At 31.3% G+C, this 18,509-nt stretch overlaps 1 protein-coding gene across 2 annotated transcripts; it reads left to right on the top strand.

Annotated features, from left to right (window-relative positions):
• Positions 1 to 5,547: 5,547 nt before the first annotated feature.
• On the top strand, positions 5,548 to 13,423 carry LOC122611210 (protein NRT1/ PTR FAMILY 4.6-like). 2 transcript variants are annotated; one of them, XM_043784191.1, is made up of 5 exons: positions 5,548 to 6,035; positions 6,237 to 6,336; positions 6,622 to 6,839; positions 11,634 to 12,074; positions 12,325 to 13,423. In XM_043784191.1, the coding sequence occupies exons 1-5, from the start codon at positions 6,033 to 6,035 to the stop codon at positions 13,282 to 13,284; spliced, it is 1,722 nt and encodes a 573-aa protein (XP_043640126.1). In that variant the 5' UTR covers positions 5,548 to 6,032; the 3' UTR covers positions 13,285 to 13,423. The 2 variants fall into 2 exon arrangements, with proteins under 2 accessions (XP_043640126.1, XP_043640127.1); XM_043784192.1 differs by having other exon boundaries at positions 6,223 to 6,336.
• Positions 13,424 to 18,509: the final 5,086 nt, after the last annotated feature.

The raw sequence follows: 18,509 nt of genomic DNA, 5'->3' as shown, positions 1-18,509 counted from the left end.
GATAAGATATGCATTAATTTTGAATTGCTTGTTGTTATGAAATATGTTTTGCTTTTAGTATTTATGGAAATATCGTCACAATGACACATTTTGTTCACGTTACTCTTTAAAAGGAAATTAAAAACAACACATGTTGGATTGGCTAATCTTTAATTGACGTAATTAGCACAATGACCTAAAAATGTTTAGCAGATGTCAATGGCTTGTATCTTTTTTGTACCAGTTTATGTAGCTCTACATTAAAGTAATAATTTAATCATTTATTAGGCGAGTGTTACATGTAAAGAGACCGTCATCTAACACGGTATCAAATAATGGATAACGAACTAACGATGCTTAGGGTGCGTAAAATAAAATAAAAATAAAAATAAAGGAATGTCTTCTAGATTTTTTCCAAATAAAATATGTTTAATGTGACATTTCCAAAATAATCTGTATTGAAAACTGAAACTTTTATTTTCCAAATTATAACTATTTTAATGGAAAACTCATATTTATAGTTTTCTAACTATTTTTCTACTCCAAAAATAAAATGCTCCTCGTGTTTAAGTAAACACGCTTTCAAGGTTTTATAAGTCCTTTAGATATAAAAAATCTTTTTCAATTTTCTAAAAAATGTAAATGGAACAGCGCCTCACAAGTAAAAAAGATTGGTGTCTACACATGTGACGTATCATATCATTCTTAGCTATATTTCAGATTTACCGGAGATATCTCAACCATAGTTGTACGAGTCGGGTCAAAATCAAGTGAAAACGAGACGATTTGGTGGATGACTCATTTTGCTCCAAACTCATAGTATGACTCGTATTTTGTTTTGTGAGTCGGTACGAGTCATACTCCGAGTCACGAGTCACACAAATTATTATTTTTATTTTTAGTTTATTTTTATTTTTTTTAAACATAACTCTTTTATATGCTTTCAAATTTGTTTTTATTTTAATAAGAGTAATGTTTACTATTTGTAGCATAATATATCAATACAATATTATATTTTTACAATAAAATCTTATATTTAACTATTAAATTATTTGCCATTAAATATCTTGACTCTTACGATTCGAGTTACGTTTCAATTCACGAGTCGAAAAATCAGATTTCAAGTCGAGTCAAAAATACCGAGTCAATAACTATGATCTCAACATAAATCGAAATTTGGGATTGATTTTGTACGGTAATCGATAAATTGTCCATACTTGGGGTCAGTAGCCCAGTAGGTGACATATATAACTTAATTTGGGCTTGGATGAGAAAGCCCAAAGACTATTAACTACCAAGCTACGGGTTGGGTTGATTAACTATCATATTTGGAGTGAAGTTGAGAAGGCTCTAATGCTCTATGTTTGGATGTATGATTTTAGATACAAAGATGACTTATGAACATTATAACAACCTAAAGAAAAACATAATTACCATAATCGAACGTATATACTACAAAAAAAAACAAAAAAACTAAACATATCAACTAACAAATGAAGTTGCAAAACAAAAAACCGTTTGAATTAAACTATGATGAACACTAAATTAAAAAGAGACCTACAAACATAATCTGCCATGTAAACCTTTGCTTTCCAAAGGGAATCGTCATCTACATCATGATCGTATCTCTGGACTTCAAATGAACAACACACATCAAAAAGAAGAATTTCTACCAAGAGTAGCGAACTCTTTTCGGATAATCTCGAAACCTGGTCGAATGTCAACAAATGGGCCTGTTCTGTTTATTACTAAAAAATAATATTTGATACAACTCTTACCTTTTTAGAGAATAAAAGAATCAAATATCATTCTAAAAACTATTACTATAATGTCACAAACTATCACTCATTTATTTGTCAAATTTGAGATATCTGGGTGAGCCGTCTTGGGTGTCATGTTATTCTTTTTTTAATTATTTAAAGTGTGATTATGATATACCCTTATTAGGTACCTTTGTTGATAGAGTGATAGATATGAATCCTGAACCTTGTGCTTTCTTAGTAGGGAATGTGATACTCTTTGCATCCCATATATATATGGTCGTTACGAGAATTATGCATCCATTTTATTTCGGATCACCTGCTACAAAGATAGATAGATCCTAGCTAGCTTACAATTAATTAGCTCTTTTTGCTTTCTTTTAAAGCCATTTCTTTTTGCAAAGTTCTAGCTCCGTATATATAGTATACGAATCATATATTAAGGGCCGAGTCATGCTACAAGTATTCGGCTCTGATCAGTTTTCGTGATTAATATTATGTGATACACGTTAATTCTAATAAAGAAGCATCTGCACTTCCAGAAGATAGACAACGTCCTTGCAAGATTCATGTATATATTTTGTGACTCCTAGAATCGAAGATCCTTAATTAAAGCATATGCATAGCGTGTGTTTAACTGTTTATAGAATAATAATAATATATGTTAGTTTTGACAAAACTGTTTTGTACCTTCTTAAAAAATGAAACCCAAATATTCTCCTAACACATGTATGACGTGTATCACATAAAATGTTAATCACGCCGTCGTTATATCCTCCCATCCACATTATACATGTTTTATTTCACACAAATCTTTTACGCTTAAAAACAGGATAGCTAGATTAATTAATGCGTTCAGACCAGCTTAACAACTTTATAATTGAACTACCCACACAAGATTAATTCATATTGTTTTGGACATTCAAAGAATACATAACCCGGTTTTGTAAGTAAAGTATACTTCATGTGTCTCATTTTTATTGTCCATCTCATTATTTATGTTTGTTTTAGAATCTTTCATTAAATAGCTACTATTTTACGTCTAATTAACTATTGACTAGAAGGGTACCCGAGCGATGCGACGGTGTATGGTGGCGTGCGGCGGTAGCGGTGGTGATATAACGATGGCGGCAACAATGACGGTGTCGATAACGACGACGACTGGTGCTGGTGGCCACGGTGGGGCGGCGACGGACGGTGATAATGGACGGTGGTGCTGTTGATGTGTGGGAAATGAAAGAGAAACGTGATTGTAATTTTGATGTGTGTTTGGATGTGTTAGGTACGATTAAGGGTATTTTGAAAATATTTTAAAAAATGTTTAATTTGTTTAACATGAAACTAGTTTGTGGAGTTTAGATAGTTTTAGATTTCAAGTCAAATTATCTTTAAATGTGACAGATATTTTAAACTACAATTTATTGTTGATTAGTGTTGTTGGTGGACAATAAAAGTGAGATGGAATTGAAGGATTATAATTTTTTCATTGGTTTTTTTAAGGCATAAGATACTTATGGGCTAAGAAATTAAAGTGACTTTTTAAAAATAAAAAGACAGCAGTTAATCTAGTATATTAGTGGCATAATTAGGTTGCTGTTCACTGAATTGAGAGATTGCCGAAAAAGGGTGTGGACTGATGGAAGCTGGCTTTCTCAAACTTTTTTGACTATACCTTCCACATATCTTAAAACTTAGTGAAGCAATTCTGAAGGAGTGGTGAAGATATCTTCTTATATTGGCGTTTGGGGCCAATGGACTAAACCAACCAAACCAAAAGCCGAAAAGAAAGTATCAACCTTTTCAACAAATGATTTCACCTAACCAGGGTGTGGTACTGGCAGGTGTAGATGCCTAACTATAATTGAGAAAAGGTCTTAACTCCTTGCTCAAATGAGAAGTCGCGATTTCAAACAAAGCTTTATGGAAAATTTTCTATTTGTGTCTTTTTTTTTTATTGTCATGGGGGTGGTTAACGTTGCCACTTCTCACTTCTAATTTAACTTAACTAGTGTAATATCCGGACGATTTTCGGGATTAACCTTTTGGAATTTTTTTTGATAGGATCGTTGTTCGGATTTTGGATAAACTTTATACTTGTTTTTGAAATATAATAATTTATATAAAATTCGTCACATATAGTTTAAGAAGTCATGAAAAACATTGTCTTGTTTTTAGTTTTCTCGATACTTGATTTTTCCGTTTCAAACGACTTTCCAAATGAAACTTTTTACTTATCTTGTAATCACGGTTGGGTCATGGTTTTTGGAAATGAACAAGATGAAGCGACATTACAAAAGACAGAAAGAAACGTCGTCAATAATTTGAGAAAGGTTCAAATGAAACCACAAATATTATGTTGGCTATTAGCTGGGGATAATAATGGGATACTCGAACCCCGACCATGAACTTTAACATGTGAATTATAATAGTTCTGAAAAAAAAAAAACAAAAAAACATGGTTAAATAATGCAATTTAAATCTTAAAACACAAAACTTTGATAGTGAAATATACGAATTTGAAAACTTTGATATGAGAAAATAAAAAGCTAAAAATCTTGGTCGTATAAGTTGAAAGATCTAAAATTTAAGACCATAAATCCTAAACAAAAAATATTGATGATAAAATATAAAAATGAAAACATTATTGGTGGGAACACATGCCAAAAAGTATTACTCATTCATTTCATTTTAAGTATGATTATGATATAGTATAACATAATAATTAAAATCTCTTATATTAATGTAACAAACATTTTTTTCAAAAGTTAGTTTTAGAAAAAGAATGAAATGGTAAACCCTCATCCTTTGCTAACACAAGTTTTAAAAAGATATGACATCATAATTTTTGTATTTTTATATTGTTATTGTTTTCTTTACCCTAAACTCAATGTTTTTTTTCTTTAGTTATCTCAAACTCTCATCTTTTTATATCCTCATATAAATAATTTTTAAAATATATATACAATGATAAATAAATAGTCATCAACATTACCATTAAACTTTTTATTTTTTTTTTATTGTTAAATTTCAATGTTTTCAAGGTTTTTTTTTTCTTCTAATATTGATCCGATTTTTTTTACGATAAATTAACGAAAAATGTCCGAGTTAGAACCAATTTAACTCAAAAAACCCTGGTTGAACCCGGGTTTGATTAACTAGTAGAAAGGTAAACTAAAAAATTTCCTTCTACGGACACAACGATATACACTCACTTTGGTTGTTCAATATTTTCAAAGCAAAAATAGAATAGTTATCACGAAGCAAATTTAATATTTACTAATTTTGTTAAAAAACATTCAGCAAAAGATCTACATGACTACATACTAGTCATATTTTAACTATCATATAGCTGTTCAAACAAACTTGCTTGTAGCGTTAATATAAGTCTCTACGACCTACGGAGTATATATAACATGAAGGGGGCCTATCGATTGTGTTTGGAATAATTGTAGCCTAGCTTGTAGGGCTATATACGTTGATGTGTGATTATGGAATGTGTTTTTGGACACTCGATCCAAGTCATTCAACCACGACCTCATCTTTTAGCTTCAACCTAGCTAGAAGTTGATTTATACGTGTAAATACTGGGTGAGCAAAAACCAAACTGTATCTGAAAACCAAAAACCAAAAAACTACCGGGAACCGTGAAAAACGAAAACCGATTGGTTTGGTTTTCGGTTTTCTAATAACATATATGGATTTTTAATTTATATACTGTATCAATTTGCATTTAAATATAAAGCATACAACGATGTGGCATAAAATATAAACAAAGTTTCCACTTGGAGTTAAAGCACTACTAAAATCTCCCGTATGAAATTCATCACCAAATGAGCATTTGATGCCCATGTTCTCTTCATGTCCACTTAACCTTGTGCAATTGTGCCTATAAAAATCCGTTCTCTCCTTTCCCCTCCTCTTCCCTGACTTCTTACCCACATAAATAGAAAAATAAAACAGAGTTCTTTCAATTTCCTTTCTCATTTGTCCAAAAAAGCTAAAAACTAGTAATTGATTGCTTATCAATGCCACAAATGTCCATTTGAGAGGGCTTTTGAGCACTATATATATATAATTATTTTTCCACTATAAGGTATGATATTGTGAGAGTGATTGATGTTGTAATCTTTCAATAAAAAGTGAAGGTTGAGAGTGAGGAAGGGAAAGAGAGAGATATCTCTAGAGACAAGTCTCTCTTTTATATTGAACCCCTCCCTTTATTTTAACTTCTCAAATTATATTGATACCCACTTCCAACCCCCAACTTTCCTTTTCAAAAGATTCACAAGAGAAATGGTGAGTTCATCAACAACACTCAATCTCTTCTTCTTGCATAACTTTTGAGCATTTTATATTTTACAAAACAAATAAAAAATGACTCTTTTGTTTTTTAATTTCTTCTTGAAGCTACATATATATTTGTTGATTGTTTACTTATTCCATGATAATCAGGGCTTAATCAATATAAATTCTTGATAAATAGTTAAATTGTTGTAGGAGATGGAATCAAACACATGGGATGGGTATGTGGATTGGAAGAAGAAACCTGCTGTTAAAGGTCATCATGGTGGCATGCTTGCTGCCTCCTTTGTCTTAGGTAAGTCGTTTAAATTCAAGATATACATATATAGGAAAAGGTTCGTGTGAGAACCATTTACCATGAGAACCTCTGAATTATAACTTGATGTTCATATGCGAATGCTATATGTGAACATATTGATGAACAGATCACGTTTTACTCAATGTTACTTGGTTCTCATATGAACCTTATATATATGATCAAATCTTTTTTATAAATGTTTTTCTATATCCATATGATATGATGATTAAAGCGTATATGATGAATTTAATATGTTGATGATGTAATTGTGAAATTAATTAGTGGTGGAGGTGATGGAAAACTTGGCATATCTGGCAAATGCAAGCAACTTGGTGTTGTACTTGATAAATCACATGCACTTTTCTCCGTCAAAAGCGGCAAATCATGTCACAGATTTCATGGGGACTGCTTTTCTGCTAGCTCTTCTTGGTGGCTTCCTTTCTGATGCTTTCTTCACCACTTATCAAATCTACCTCATCAGTGCCCTTATTGAGTTCTTGGTACGTACGTATTATTCATTTTATATCTATCTAATTAATTCCCTCTAGTTCTTTCTCTCGATCTTTAATTAGACAATTCTTTTTCTTTTGGTGATCAATAAATTAAACTCTATATATGAAAAATTAAGCTATATATGTGAATCTATATGAATGTAGCTAGATATATCATATATGTCATAAGGAAAAGGGGGCAGTTTGCTAGATATAGGTTTCGGGTTGAAACAATGAAACATGACCTATTTCATGTAACAATTATGATTGGTCAATTGAGATTATGTCAGTTGTTTTTTAGTATGTAAGATTAAGATTAAGATTTAGCCAAATTCAGTATAATAAACATTATTGCCTTTGAGGGAAGACCAGGCCGGATTACCAAAAACATGTCGGTCTTTTAAGGTAATGATCGGTTTAAGACTTTTAGTGAGGCGTTAAGGAAAGTTAAAGTTAAGAATCTGTCAAGTAAGGACATTATTATTAATCTAAAGTTGCAATATTTTTTAAGTCATAAAAATTATTAAAATTAAACCGAGTAATTATGACTTTATAGAGTATAAAAGACTGCATAATTATTCGGGTTTTTTAGTGGTTTCACTTTGGAGGAAAATCGATCTTTAGGAAAAAGAAAGCAAAAAACCATGTCTTAAAGGATAAAATTAAATTATTTGCCACTTTTAATTTATTAAATATGCAAGTTGAATAACGTGTCAAGTTTACATAGACACAACAAATGTGTTTGACTTCAAAATAAATATCTGTCACAATCGTATAATACATATAAAATAGTGTGAAACTAAATACTTATATATCATAGTAGTTTGGAACTATAATATCTTTATTAAATGTTTTCTAAAATTCAGTTAATAGATGAAAGCTGGATTTCCAAGGATGATTCAGGATATGATGGTTTTCTGAAAATTTCTAAGCGTGGATTATATATAAGAAATGATATTCTTACCATACAATTTGACAATATTTGCATTATGTAGTTATATCATGTGTAATAAAGTTTGTATCAAAATTATGTTGTAAGAATATCACTCTCCATATAAATGATATATGGCCCCCTAATTTTGCTAATAAACTCCTCTTAATGACACTTTTTTTTTTTGGGTAAAAGAGCAACAAAAGTTACCCCGGTTATAAATCACCCAAAAAAACAATTATAGTTCAGGTGACATGATTGAATGCCAAGTCGACTAGTATACGTACAGGCTAAGAACGCAACAACCAAACCCCTATCTGGATTAGTGACATGCCACTATCCACACAAAAAAACCCATCTAGCAAACTGAAAAACTAGATAAGTTGCAAAAATAAAACCTCAAGGCGGCTTCAACACAGTCAAAGGGAGCTGCCAACGAACCAAAAAATCTTCAACTCTTGAATTTCTCGTGAAACTAAAAGTCATCAACTTAAGACGAATTGTAGACACAATCACCCGAACCAACTGATCTACGGATCGCTTCTTCTGTTGAAAAAGCCTCAAGTTCCGTTCTTGCCAAATGTGATAAACTGACGTAGCCAAAACAAGCTTTGAAACAACAGTGAAACATGAATTCTTCTTAGAAACCGGAATAAGATCATGAATAATGTCATTCCAAACAAACAAGACCCGATTGAAACCAGCAGCATCATTAACCCCTTGCCATACGCGCATACAAAAAGAACAATCAAAGAACAAGTGAGGAATAGAATCCGGCTGAATTTCACAAAATGGGCAAAACAAACTCATTAACCCCTTAATGACACTTCACAAATACGTATTCTGTTTCTATTCAACTCGATTGTTTTAATTATAGAAACTCATTTAGCTAGGCACCTTAGCTAAGACGTTATTTATAGATTCGAACACAAGCTAGGGAAATGACATAATCATGTGATGATACCTTTAAAATACGGGTTTATAGGCTTTAATTAGTTCCCGTCTATCAAATCGAGGCCTATAATCATAATCATGCTTATTAAATTATGAGATGAGATGAGATGAGATGAGAAGTGTAATAATTTTGTTAGGGAACCAATTCAAGTAGTAATAAATATGTCACCTTTTTCCTTGGTGTGAGAAAATTGGCCATTACTATGTTGTTTTTTAGGAGAGATTATTGGTTTTAGTTTTTTTTGTTTTTTTTTTTTTTTATAAAAAATAATCTTTTTTTAGTATATAATTGTAACTTTGAAAAATGTACTTATGACTAATTAAATTATAAAAGATGCATAATTATTCGAAGCTTTAGACTTTTGGTGGTTCATCTTTGGAGGAAAGAAAACAAAATTAATTAAAACCCGTGCCTTAAACAAGTAGAGTAACGTGTCAACTTTTCATAAATAAATAAGTACTCGTATCATTTTAGTCTGACTTGGAAAATGAATATCTATGATGTCGTATAGTAGTATATCTATAGATAAGTTTTTCCAATTCAGATTATGAAGTGAGTTTTTATTACTCGAATATATGCAGTCTAACTAGGATATCTCACGACCATTAACAAAGATTCTGTATATTTGTGCTTTATCTGCAAAATTGTTTCTAGCAGGATTTATGATCGAATTTAAAACCTGTTTCATGATAATACCATAACAGTATCATAAATTTGAAACTGTAATATCTTTATTTAATGTTTTATGGTTTTCTGGTTTAGCTTCCTATAAAATCAGTGAACGTACATACGTAAGTCGCGGATAACGTGATACAACCTCTACACACCGAATAAAATTTGCTTCTAGAAGACAAGTTGAAACATGTGAATCAAGTTTGCCTTAAGAGATTCCCTTAATCCCACGTCGAGTTAAAAACGAAAAAGAAAAAGAAAATGATAATTTATATAATGCATCATGAACTTTATTATTATTACTATAATATACATATATCACATATCCATGTATCCGTGTCCACTATTAGATTCACCCGTTAACTACGCGTATTGATGTACTACGCAAAAAGTAACTCCAATGTTCTCTTTCACGGGATCTGGGTCTCAATACCGTCTTTAACGGTGTATGGAGGAAATTGAAATGTAGACAGTCTTATCCCTACCAAAGGTAGAGAGACTGCTTATAGGTTCTACCAAAGGTAGAAAAAGACCTCCAATCTTACTGGGCACGAGGATTGAACCCATAACCTCTGTCTCCAGAGACAAAAGCTCCAACCATTGATCCAATCCAGTTAATTTTGATTCAATGGATCAAATTGACGAGTTAATCGTTAGACGTCCTAACATATTCACAAAATATATCTTTTCTTTTTTTCTTTTTTATATCAAATAATTTATACCCGTATTAATGTATTGCTTGTGAAAAATATTCCCAAAGATGCCATTTTAATTTTTAAAACGATAATTACTAAAACAAAGTATAATAGAAGAAAACAAAACAAAACAATATGATGTTTTTTAAACATAAACGTAATATGATTGATATTCGATTTTAGAATGGTTTAATGATACGTGTGGGACCATGATTCGTGCAACACATGCATGTATGTGATTATAGTGGTGAAAACAAGATAGGACTTTCGATCGATACAAATAAATGTTTTGTCTCTATTGTCCCCAGATAAGACCATGTCATTCAATTCATGAGTGCTCCATTAATTTTTTCCTCAATAAGTTGTTGCCTACTTATTAGCTATTTTGATCCACGCGGAACTTGGACCAAATTGTTTTTGGGCCAAAGTGTTAATACATTATACACCTGTCGTATTAGTATTCAAAGTCAAACATATATATATATATATAAAACATATGTGGATAATGCTATTAACTTATCCATTGACCAAGGCCTAAGGATTGGTTGTAATCAAATCCTTGTTACATATGAATTATGATCCAAAATATTTGGCTAATGTGACTACGAGTTGAATGGTTCCCCGCATGTGAATATCGAATAGTATTATGTTTTGGGAAGATTGTCTATTATAAAGCATTTCAATTTCGTAACATATACATGTGACACTCTAAAAAATCTCTTGTCATGCTCTTATGATACGTCATACATATAGTCTTTGTCATATTTACATTGCGGAGATCCAATAATTAAAAAAGTTTCGTCATGTTAGTCATTGAATTGATAGTCCAGTGACACAAGAAGCCCTTCAATGAAGGTTTGTTCTTGGGAGACTAGGTTCGAGACCAAATGAGGCAAGAGTTTTACTTTTATTAATCGTCGTGTTTGCGGACGGATTAATGCAGGGTTTCCTCTTATAAGGTGTTGGGTGAGAGGGATCTCGATCCCAAGTGGACCCGGTTAAGACAACATAGTCTAGACCTGTTCTAAAATGGATGTTAATGACAATATCATGTTATTCTTGTATGGTATGAACTGTTCTAAAACGGATGTTAATGACAATATCATATGAAATGTTTTTTCCTAAAAAATCAATATGAATATCAGTTCACACATTTAACATTAGACTAGAACCTCTTTGGATAACTGATATAATATGCGTTTTAAATGTGTTTCAATTCGATGCCAAGTCATTAAGTATGTTTCGGATAAGTTAAATATCCAACCAAAAAGTAGCATTATCACAAGTCAAGTTGATCTCAATTTGAGATGTCTTGTCTTACCCAAAGTGGCATATATAAGTGGGTTGTTTAGATTTCTGGTCTATTTTGCTAGATTTAGATAATGACATCCACTAATGACTAGCTAGATTAGCTTTTGATTGTTTGGACTGTTCCTTTTTTCCTGAAATTGTACTTAGCATTTACATAAGCATATAGTTTATCTAAAAAATGACGTCATCATATCATATCATATATGTTACTAACAATATGATTTTTGACACGTGATCAGGGTCTCGTGGTACTGACGGTACAAGCCCGTTCATCATCCCTAAAACCACCCGAATGCAACCCAACAGGAGCCACGGTCCCATGTCAACAAGTCAATGGCCCGAAAGCTGCAATGCTATTTTTAGGCCTTTATTTAGTCGCGTTAGGTGTAGGAGGCATAAAAGGATCTCTACCATCACACGGGGCGGAACAGTTTGATGACAATACTATAAAAGGAAGAAAACAACGTTCGACGTTTTTCAACTACTTTGTATGTTGTCTTGCGATTGGTGCCCTCATCGCGGTCACTTTCGTGGTTTGGGTTGAAGACAATAAAGGATGGGAATGGGGTTTCGGAATTTCTACATTGACTATTATATTGTCGATCCCGGTGTTCTTAGCTGGTTCACGATTTTATAGAAACAAAATCCCTAGTGGAAGCCCTCTCACGACTATTTTTAAGGTAATTAGTACATCCTCTATCTCATAGCTATATTATTTATATATGGGTTTTCATAATAACAGTCCGAAAGTTGCCAGTAAAAACTAATTTGGTGTATTAAAATTTGTACTATGTTTTGTGAATTAATTTTTAAGCATGTAATAAGTTGTTGACATTCTTTAGACTGTCATTATCATTTTCTTATTTATATACTGTATTTTTATTTTAGTTTGTTACAAAATAATAACGACGAATAATGTGGATGATGCAGGTATTGATTGGAGCCGTTTTAAACAATTGCATCGCGAGAAGTCCAAGCAACGCGATAGTGAGCATGTCATTGTCGCCAAATGATACCGACCAACAACAACAAACAGTCACTAAAGACCTCCAAGAAATCGAAACCCCGTCTTCAAGTCTCAAATTCTTAAACAATGCGGCCGTCAACAAACCAGCCTACACTTTTCTCCAATGCTCGGTTAAACAAGTCGAAGATGTCAAAATCGTCTTAAAAGTACTCCCAATATTTGGTTGCACCATTATGCTTAATTGTTGTCTAGCCCAACTATCCACATTTTCGGTCCAACAAGCTTCCACTATGGACCGAAAGATTGGGTCACTAAAAGTCCCGGCTGCCTCCCTCCCTGTTTTTCCTGTTATGTTCATCATTTTTCTTGCTCCAATCTACGACCATATCATAATCCCATTTGCTCGAAAAGCCACAAAATCTGAAATGGGTGTGTCACATTTGCAAAGAATAGGAATTGGGCTACTTCTTTCGATAATGGCTATGGCTGTGGCAGCTCTAGTTGAGATCAAACGCAAACGGGTTGTCACAAGAACTTCACTCGACCCAAAAGAGCCATTACCAATATCGTTTCTATGGATTGCTTTTCAGTACTTGTTTCTTGGGTCAGCTGATCTTTTCACATTGGCTGGACTAATGGAATTTTTTTTCACTGAAGCACCAGCTAACATGAAGTCTTTAGCCACCTCGTTATCGTTTGCATCGTTGGCAATGGGGTATTATTTGAGCACGGTGATCGTGTCAATCGTGAACAGCACAACGGGAAGCTCCGGCAACCGTGGATGGTTGTCCGGAGAGAACTTAAATCATTATCATTTGGAGAGGTTTTACTGGTTGATGTGTGCTTTGAGTGCACTTAATTTTCTTCATTACATGTTTTGGGCTAACCGGTACAAATACCAATCTAGAGGGGCTAGAGGGTAGACTATGGAAAAGTTGAAGGTGTATTGAGGAAACTGAGACAAAGTCAGCTTCAGATATGATTTACATTTTCAGCAAAGGATGGGTGGGGGGGATATCTCTATAAATAATACTACGCTGCAAATTATAGTTTTACGTTAAACACCCTTTACTTTTTGTAGTCAACGATTTATGGTTACTATCACGAGGCCTAAAATGAGGTCCATTCTAACTTAAAAAAAGGTTTTGTTATAGCTCTTGGTTGGAATCACTCCTTGTAAATTATATATAAGTATAACATATCATTGGATGTATCGAAAAACCTAGAAGTAATTATCATCTTAATAATACAATTTAAAGGTTTTGTTATTGGGCTTCTATTGTTGTTAAGTACTTACATTTAACTTTGGCCCATTTGGCCCATTCTATCTATTGGGTTTGAGTCTGAATACGGTTGGGTCGTTATAAACTTATACTCATAATATACTTGCATAAAATAACTTTGCATCTTGAAACCTTAAAATTGGCTATAATAGTTTGCAAATGGTCTATAGTCTATATTGCATTTGTAGTTTTAAATATACACATGCATGTAAATAAAAATGTCTAAAAAGGGTCATAGAATATTCTCTATTTGGATTGCTTATCTAGATAGTTACTTATGTACTTTACCCGATTAGTCCCAGTTCAATCAAACCTGTTTATTTCTGTGTTGGTTTCGTTTTTTGTTGAACAATGCTTCCACAACCTGTAAAATTTGTAAAATGAACTTGCTGCTAGTTGGATAATGGATCCATACATGGTTTCAACTGCTATGCACTGGTTAATTAACTTGGATATTATGTGTTTAGAAAGCAATGCTTATATATACAACTTGTTAACAGCTCTATGTTTTCCATTAGAAATGAATAAAAGATAGATATGCCTATCAGCCTATGTGTGAATAAGCTTTTCTTTTTTCTTTGTGGATCATGAGGATTTCAATCTGATGTAACAAAGTTGACTTGAGCGCTACTTAACCTATATAATCAAGTGGCACACTCTTATCAAACAAAATGCAAAAACAACCATTGTGAAAGCAAACTTGTGATTCATCTTATTGCGCGATGGAACCATAAATCAAGCTATGGTTAGTAAGTTGATATGTTGAATTAATCGTGCGATGTTTGATCTCAATATCTAATAAGTAGTTTTGATACAAAGTTTTGCTATTGAAAACCAAATCACTACAAGCAAGCAATATATAATGTATACTAATCCATCCATGATATTAGATAATTAGAAGAGAGGCCCCTCAGCCTCCTCCTACCCACCTCTTCTTTTGGGAACCATTGACTTGAGTGAGATATGGGGGATTGCTTTTGTCAAAGAGATTGAAATGGGTGACATAGCATCATGTTTTAGGTAGCTATCACTCTCCCAACTTAACTTAATTTGGTGACCAAGTAAATCATCATGCCCTCTTGCAGCTTCAATTATATGCAGAATATATAATTAATTATCATGACTGCACTCTTTTGGGAATAAAGAGTGAGTCTTATATATTAAGATTGAATAATCATATACATATATATATGAAAAGGTTTATGTAATAGATATTTGAATTAAAGCAACCATATAAACCTTTAAATTGTAACTTAGTAACATATGTGATAAACAAATTTGTTTACAAATGAACAGATCTAAGTTATACTTAATATTACATTAGTCATGTGTTTGCGCGTTACGGCGGTATAATGACGGCGGTGGCGGGTGGTGGTGGCGCGCGGCGGCGAGTAGTGTAGATTGTTGATGTAAAAGAGGTAAGTTATATTAGGAGTTAAAAGTAGATGTTTGAAAATTAATTTCATTAAAGGTATTATAGTCTTATAGATGTTTCAATTAGATATTATAGATATCTCATATAAAAAAAAACATTTCACAATTATCAGCTACTTTGTTGAAAAAGTTAAAGAAACAAATTTTATATTGTAGTATAGAAAGATTTGTTCATATCTTACCTTAAATATCTCTACTCTTTAATAAAAATTCAAAGACCCCTCATATTGGAAATAGTTATAAAAAAATTACGTTGGAAATGACCCAATAACCTTTAATGAACACCTGTTAATAAAAAAAGTTATTAAAAATTATACAGTTTGATCTTAATAATTAATTTATACTTTAAACTCTTATCTTATTAATTTACACTTTAAGGCCTTATTTTTTCAAAATATTTCAACTTACACCATCAACACCACTAATGTCACCGCTATCAACACCCGTCGTCCTTACCAATAAAGAGTCGTCACAATCATCACTATCGCATTGTAATTGTACCATGTTAGTATATGTACATATATATACACAAAGAGCTTATTAATGAAGAGTTGTGTGATGTCGATGTGACATAAGAAAAAATGTAAGTCCTACACCGTACCAAATTTTCTAAGATATACATTAAAATAACATGACTATGATACTAAATCAAGAACAAAATCTTGTTTTCCAAGAAATAATAGTTTAAGTAGTTGCGGAAAATCACGATTCGATGTTTAGAATTACTCACATTGGTCGGTACTTTATAGTGTATTAGTTTTTAGCTCCGTCCGATGGACGGATAGTCTCAATATATATATATATATATATATATATATATATATATATATATAAAATGTAAATATCAAAATAATAAATAACAAAACAGGTGAAAAATAACAAAACATGAGCGAAACAAATTTAAAAGAATAAACTATTTTGTAATAGAAGAAAAAGTCATAAGCAATCTACAATTGACAAAAAACTAAATTAAAACAGATTAAAAACAACAATAACATAATAATTCAATATCAAATAATAAATAAACACGAACAAAATAAAAATAAATTAAATTAAAGTGATATAAAAAACCCGTATGTTTTTTGTTTTTTAAAAGTTTATTGAATTTGACTTGTCTATTAAATTTAGAAAGGAGATGAATAATATGAATGATAATGATTAATAAAAATTTAGGTTGTTTATATAATAATTTATTGAGACAGTTTTAAAGATAATATATATCTTTAAAATTTAAAATGATTTATTTTGATTGAAAAAAATTTATGATGGAGTTTTAAATATATAATTATCTAATTAATAAGTAAATAAAAAAAAAATCTAGGATAAAAAGAGAGAGCTTAGAGTAAATAGGAAGGAGTTTTAGACCTAAAAAAAGCTTTAAGTTTAATAAAAAAAAGATTTATGATGAAGTTTTAAATATAATTATCTATTTAATATATAAATAAAAAATAAAAAAAATCTAGTAAAAAAGAGAGCTCTAGAGTATTTAGGAGAGAGTTTTAGACGTAAAAAAAAAGCTTTAAGTTTGACAAAAAAATATCTATGATGGAGTTTTAAATATAATTATCCAATAAGTAAATAAAAAAAATCTAGAAAAAAAAGAGTTGTAGAGTAATTAAGATAGAGTTTTACACCTAAAAAAACTTAAAGGGTGTCAAGTATACGGTATACCCCAATCTTTTTTTATTTATAATATAGATATAGATAGATAATTTTTGTTGAAATAATAGTACCAAAAATTACAAAATGGGCAACGTACCTTTTTTTGTTTCAAACTGATTAGGATTCCTTTTTTTATGTTGTAAAATTCACTTTTTTTCTCCTCAAATTGATTCATAACCTTCTATATTTTCATAAAATTAGTGTTACTTTTTATTAATCAAGCTTTCTTTTGACAAAGACCACAGTCCTGACACATTCAAGTTTTCAAGTAGAATGTTTATACTAGAAATACTAGAAATGAACTCAAAAACACAAATAAAAAAGAAAAAAAAATAGAAATGCTAAATACAGCTCTAACGTGCATAAAAAAACTTGTATCTTTCATATTAAAAGTCCGCCCTCTGATTTTCATGGTAAATGTACAAACAATTTATTCACCTTAAACACAGTCCTAAAGGCTGTATTTAGAAAAAAAAAAAATTAAAAAAAATACACAGATCAAAATATATTGGAGATGATCCTCACATCTATGACTATCCATATCAATATCCTTTTACGGAATATAATATAGAACAGTAATACCACTGACATTCACACATCCGAATCAAAACAAATCTAGACTTACAACATACTACTAGTGTTTTGATGGTATATATGTTTCTCTCCATTTTTGCTTTTTGCTAGTCATTGATTCCGTAACTTACTGTCATATCAACTTTGGATATTTACATTTTACTCTTAGTTTACGAAACAATCAAAGTTACATATATAATTCAAATATTTATGAAAATTGCTAAAGCCTTTTTTTCTTTAAGGTAGTTAGTATTTAGTAGTTAACAGTTAGCATTTAAAGCACTACAGTGACAATATGTAAAGCTTTAACAAACTGAACTAAATATCATCAACAATTGTCCACTTAATAGCCCAATTACAATTAAAGTATTTTCAATGATAATTTAGATTCAGAAAACTTGAGTTTGAAATCTGAAGGATAAGTTTTACTTTTATTAATTGTCATGTTTTCGGACACTAGGCATTGGCTGAGAGAACTCTTTAGTATGAATCCGGTTAAAACAATATAGTTTAGATCATTCTGTTGTGATATTCAATTCGCACACGTAAAAAAGAATATCATTAGCAACTACTTTCAATTTTAGAAAAAAAAAAGTTACATTTATTTTCTTTTGGTAACAATTCCACTAAATAAAACACTGTCTTATCTTGTTGTGGAATGTAGACTGTAAAAATATCATTCAATATCATAAAACATACTGAATATGATGTTACTAATACTATTTTAGGAAACTATTACTAAAATTTCGACTCCAAAACAAAGACTAATATTGGAAGGTGAGGTAAATAGGTTACGGAATAAAAAGAATAACGATGATAATAATAATAATATGAATAAATAGTAATTTATTATTATTATTATTATTATCGATATTAAAGAAACTGCTCAGTGTCACCTTTTGCGAGTTTTGAGCCCCAATAGCTCGACTGCGAATGAGAAATGTTAAGATGTAGACACACCTTACCTTTACTTATGTAGAAAGGCTGCTTCTATTTTCTACGTAAATGGTAGAGCAAATAATATTTCAAACTAAATAATATTTTAAACTTTCATATTAAATAATTCATCAAAACCATATTACATCAATAAACTACACTAATTGTTGCCATCAGTCGTCGTTGTCGCTACTGCCACCACCACCACTTACTGCGCCGCCACCTCTACCACTTGTGTTATCGCCGCACGTCACTACTAC

Source organism: Erigeron canadensis, chromosome 8 (assembly GCF_010389155.1).
Source record: "Erigeron canadensis isolate Cc75 chromosome 8, C_canadensis_v1, whole genome shotgun sequence".
Taxonomy (NCBI): domain Eukaryota; kingdom Viridiplantae; phylum Streptophyta; class Magnoliopsida; order Asterales; family Asteraceae; genus Erigeron; species Erigeron canadensis.
The sequence above is the reverse complement of the archived record's forward strand: the minus strand, read 5'-3'. Positions and strand labels throughout refer to the sequence as shown.

Coding starts and splice junctions, on each gene's coding strand:
- LOC122611210 (XM_043784191.1), top strand. Junction 6,337..6,621: donor TGCTGCCTCCTTTGTCTTAG/GTAAGTCGTTTA, acceptor GAAATTAATTAG/TGGTGGAGGTGATGGAAAAC. Junction 12,075..12,324: donor CTCTCACGACTATTTTTAAG/GTAATTAGTACA, acceptor TGGATGATGCAG/GTATTGATTGGAGCCGTTTT.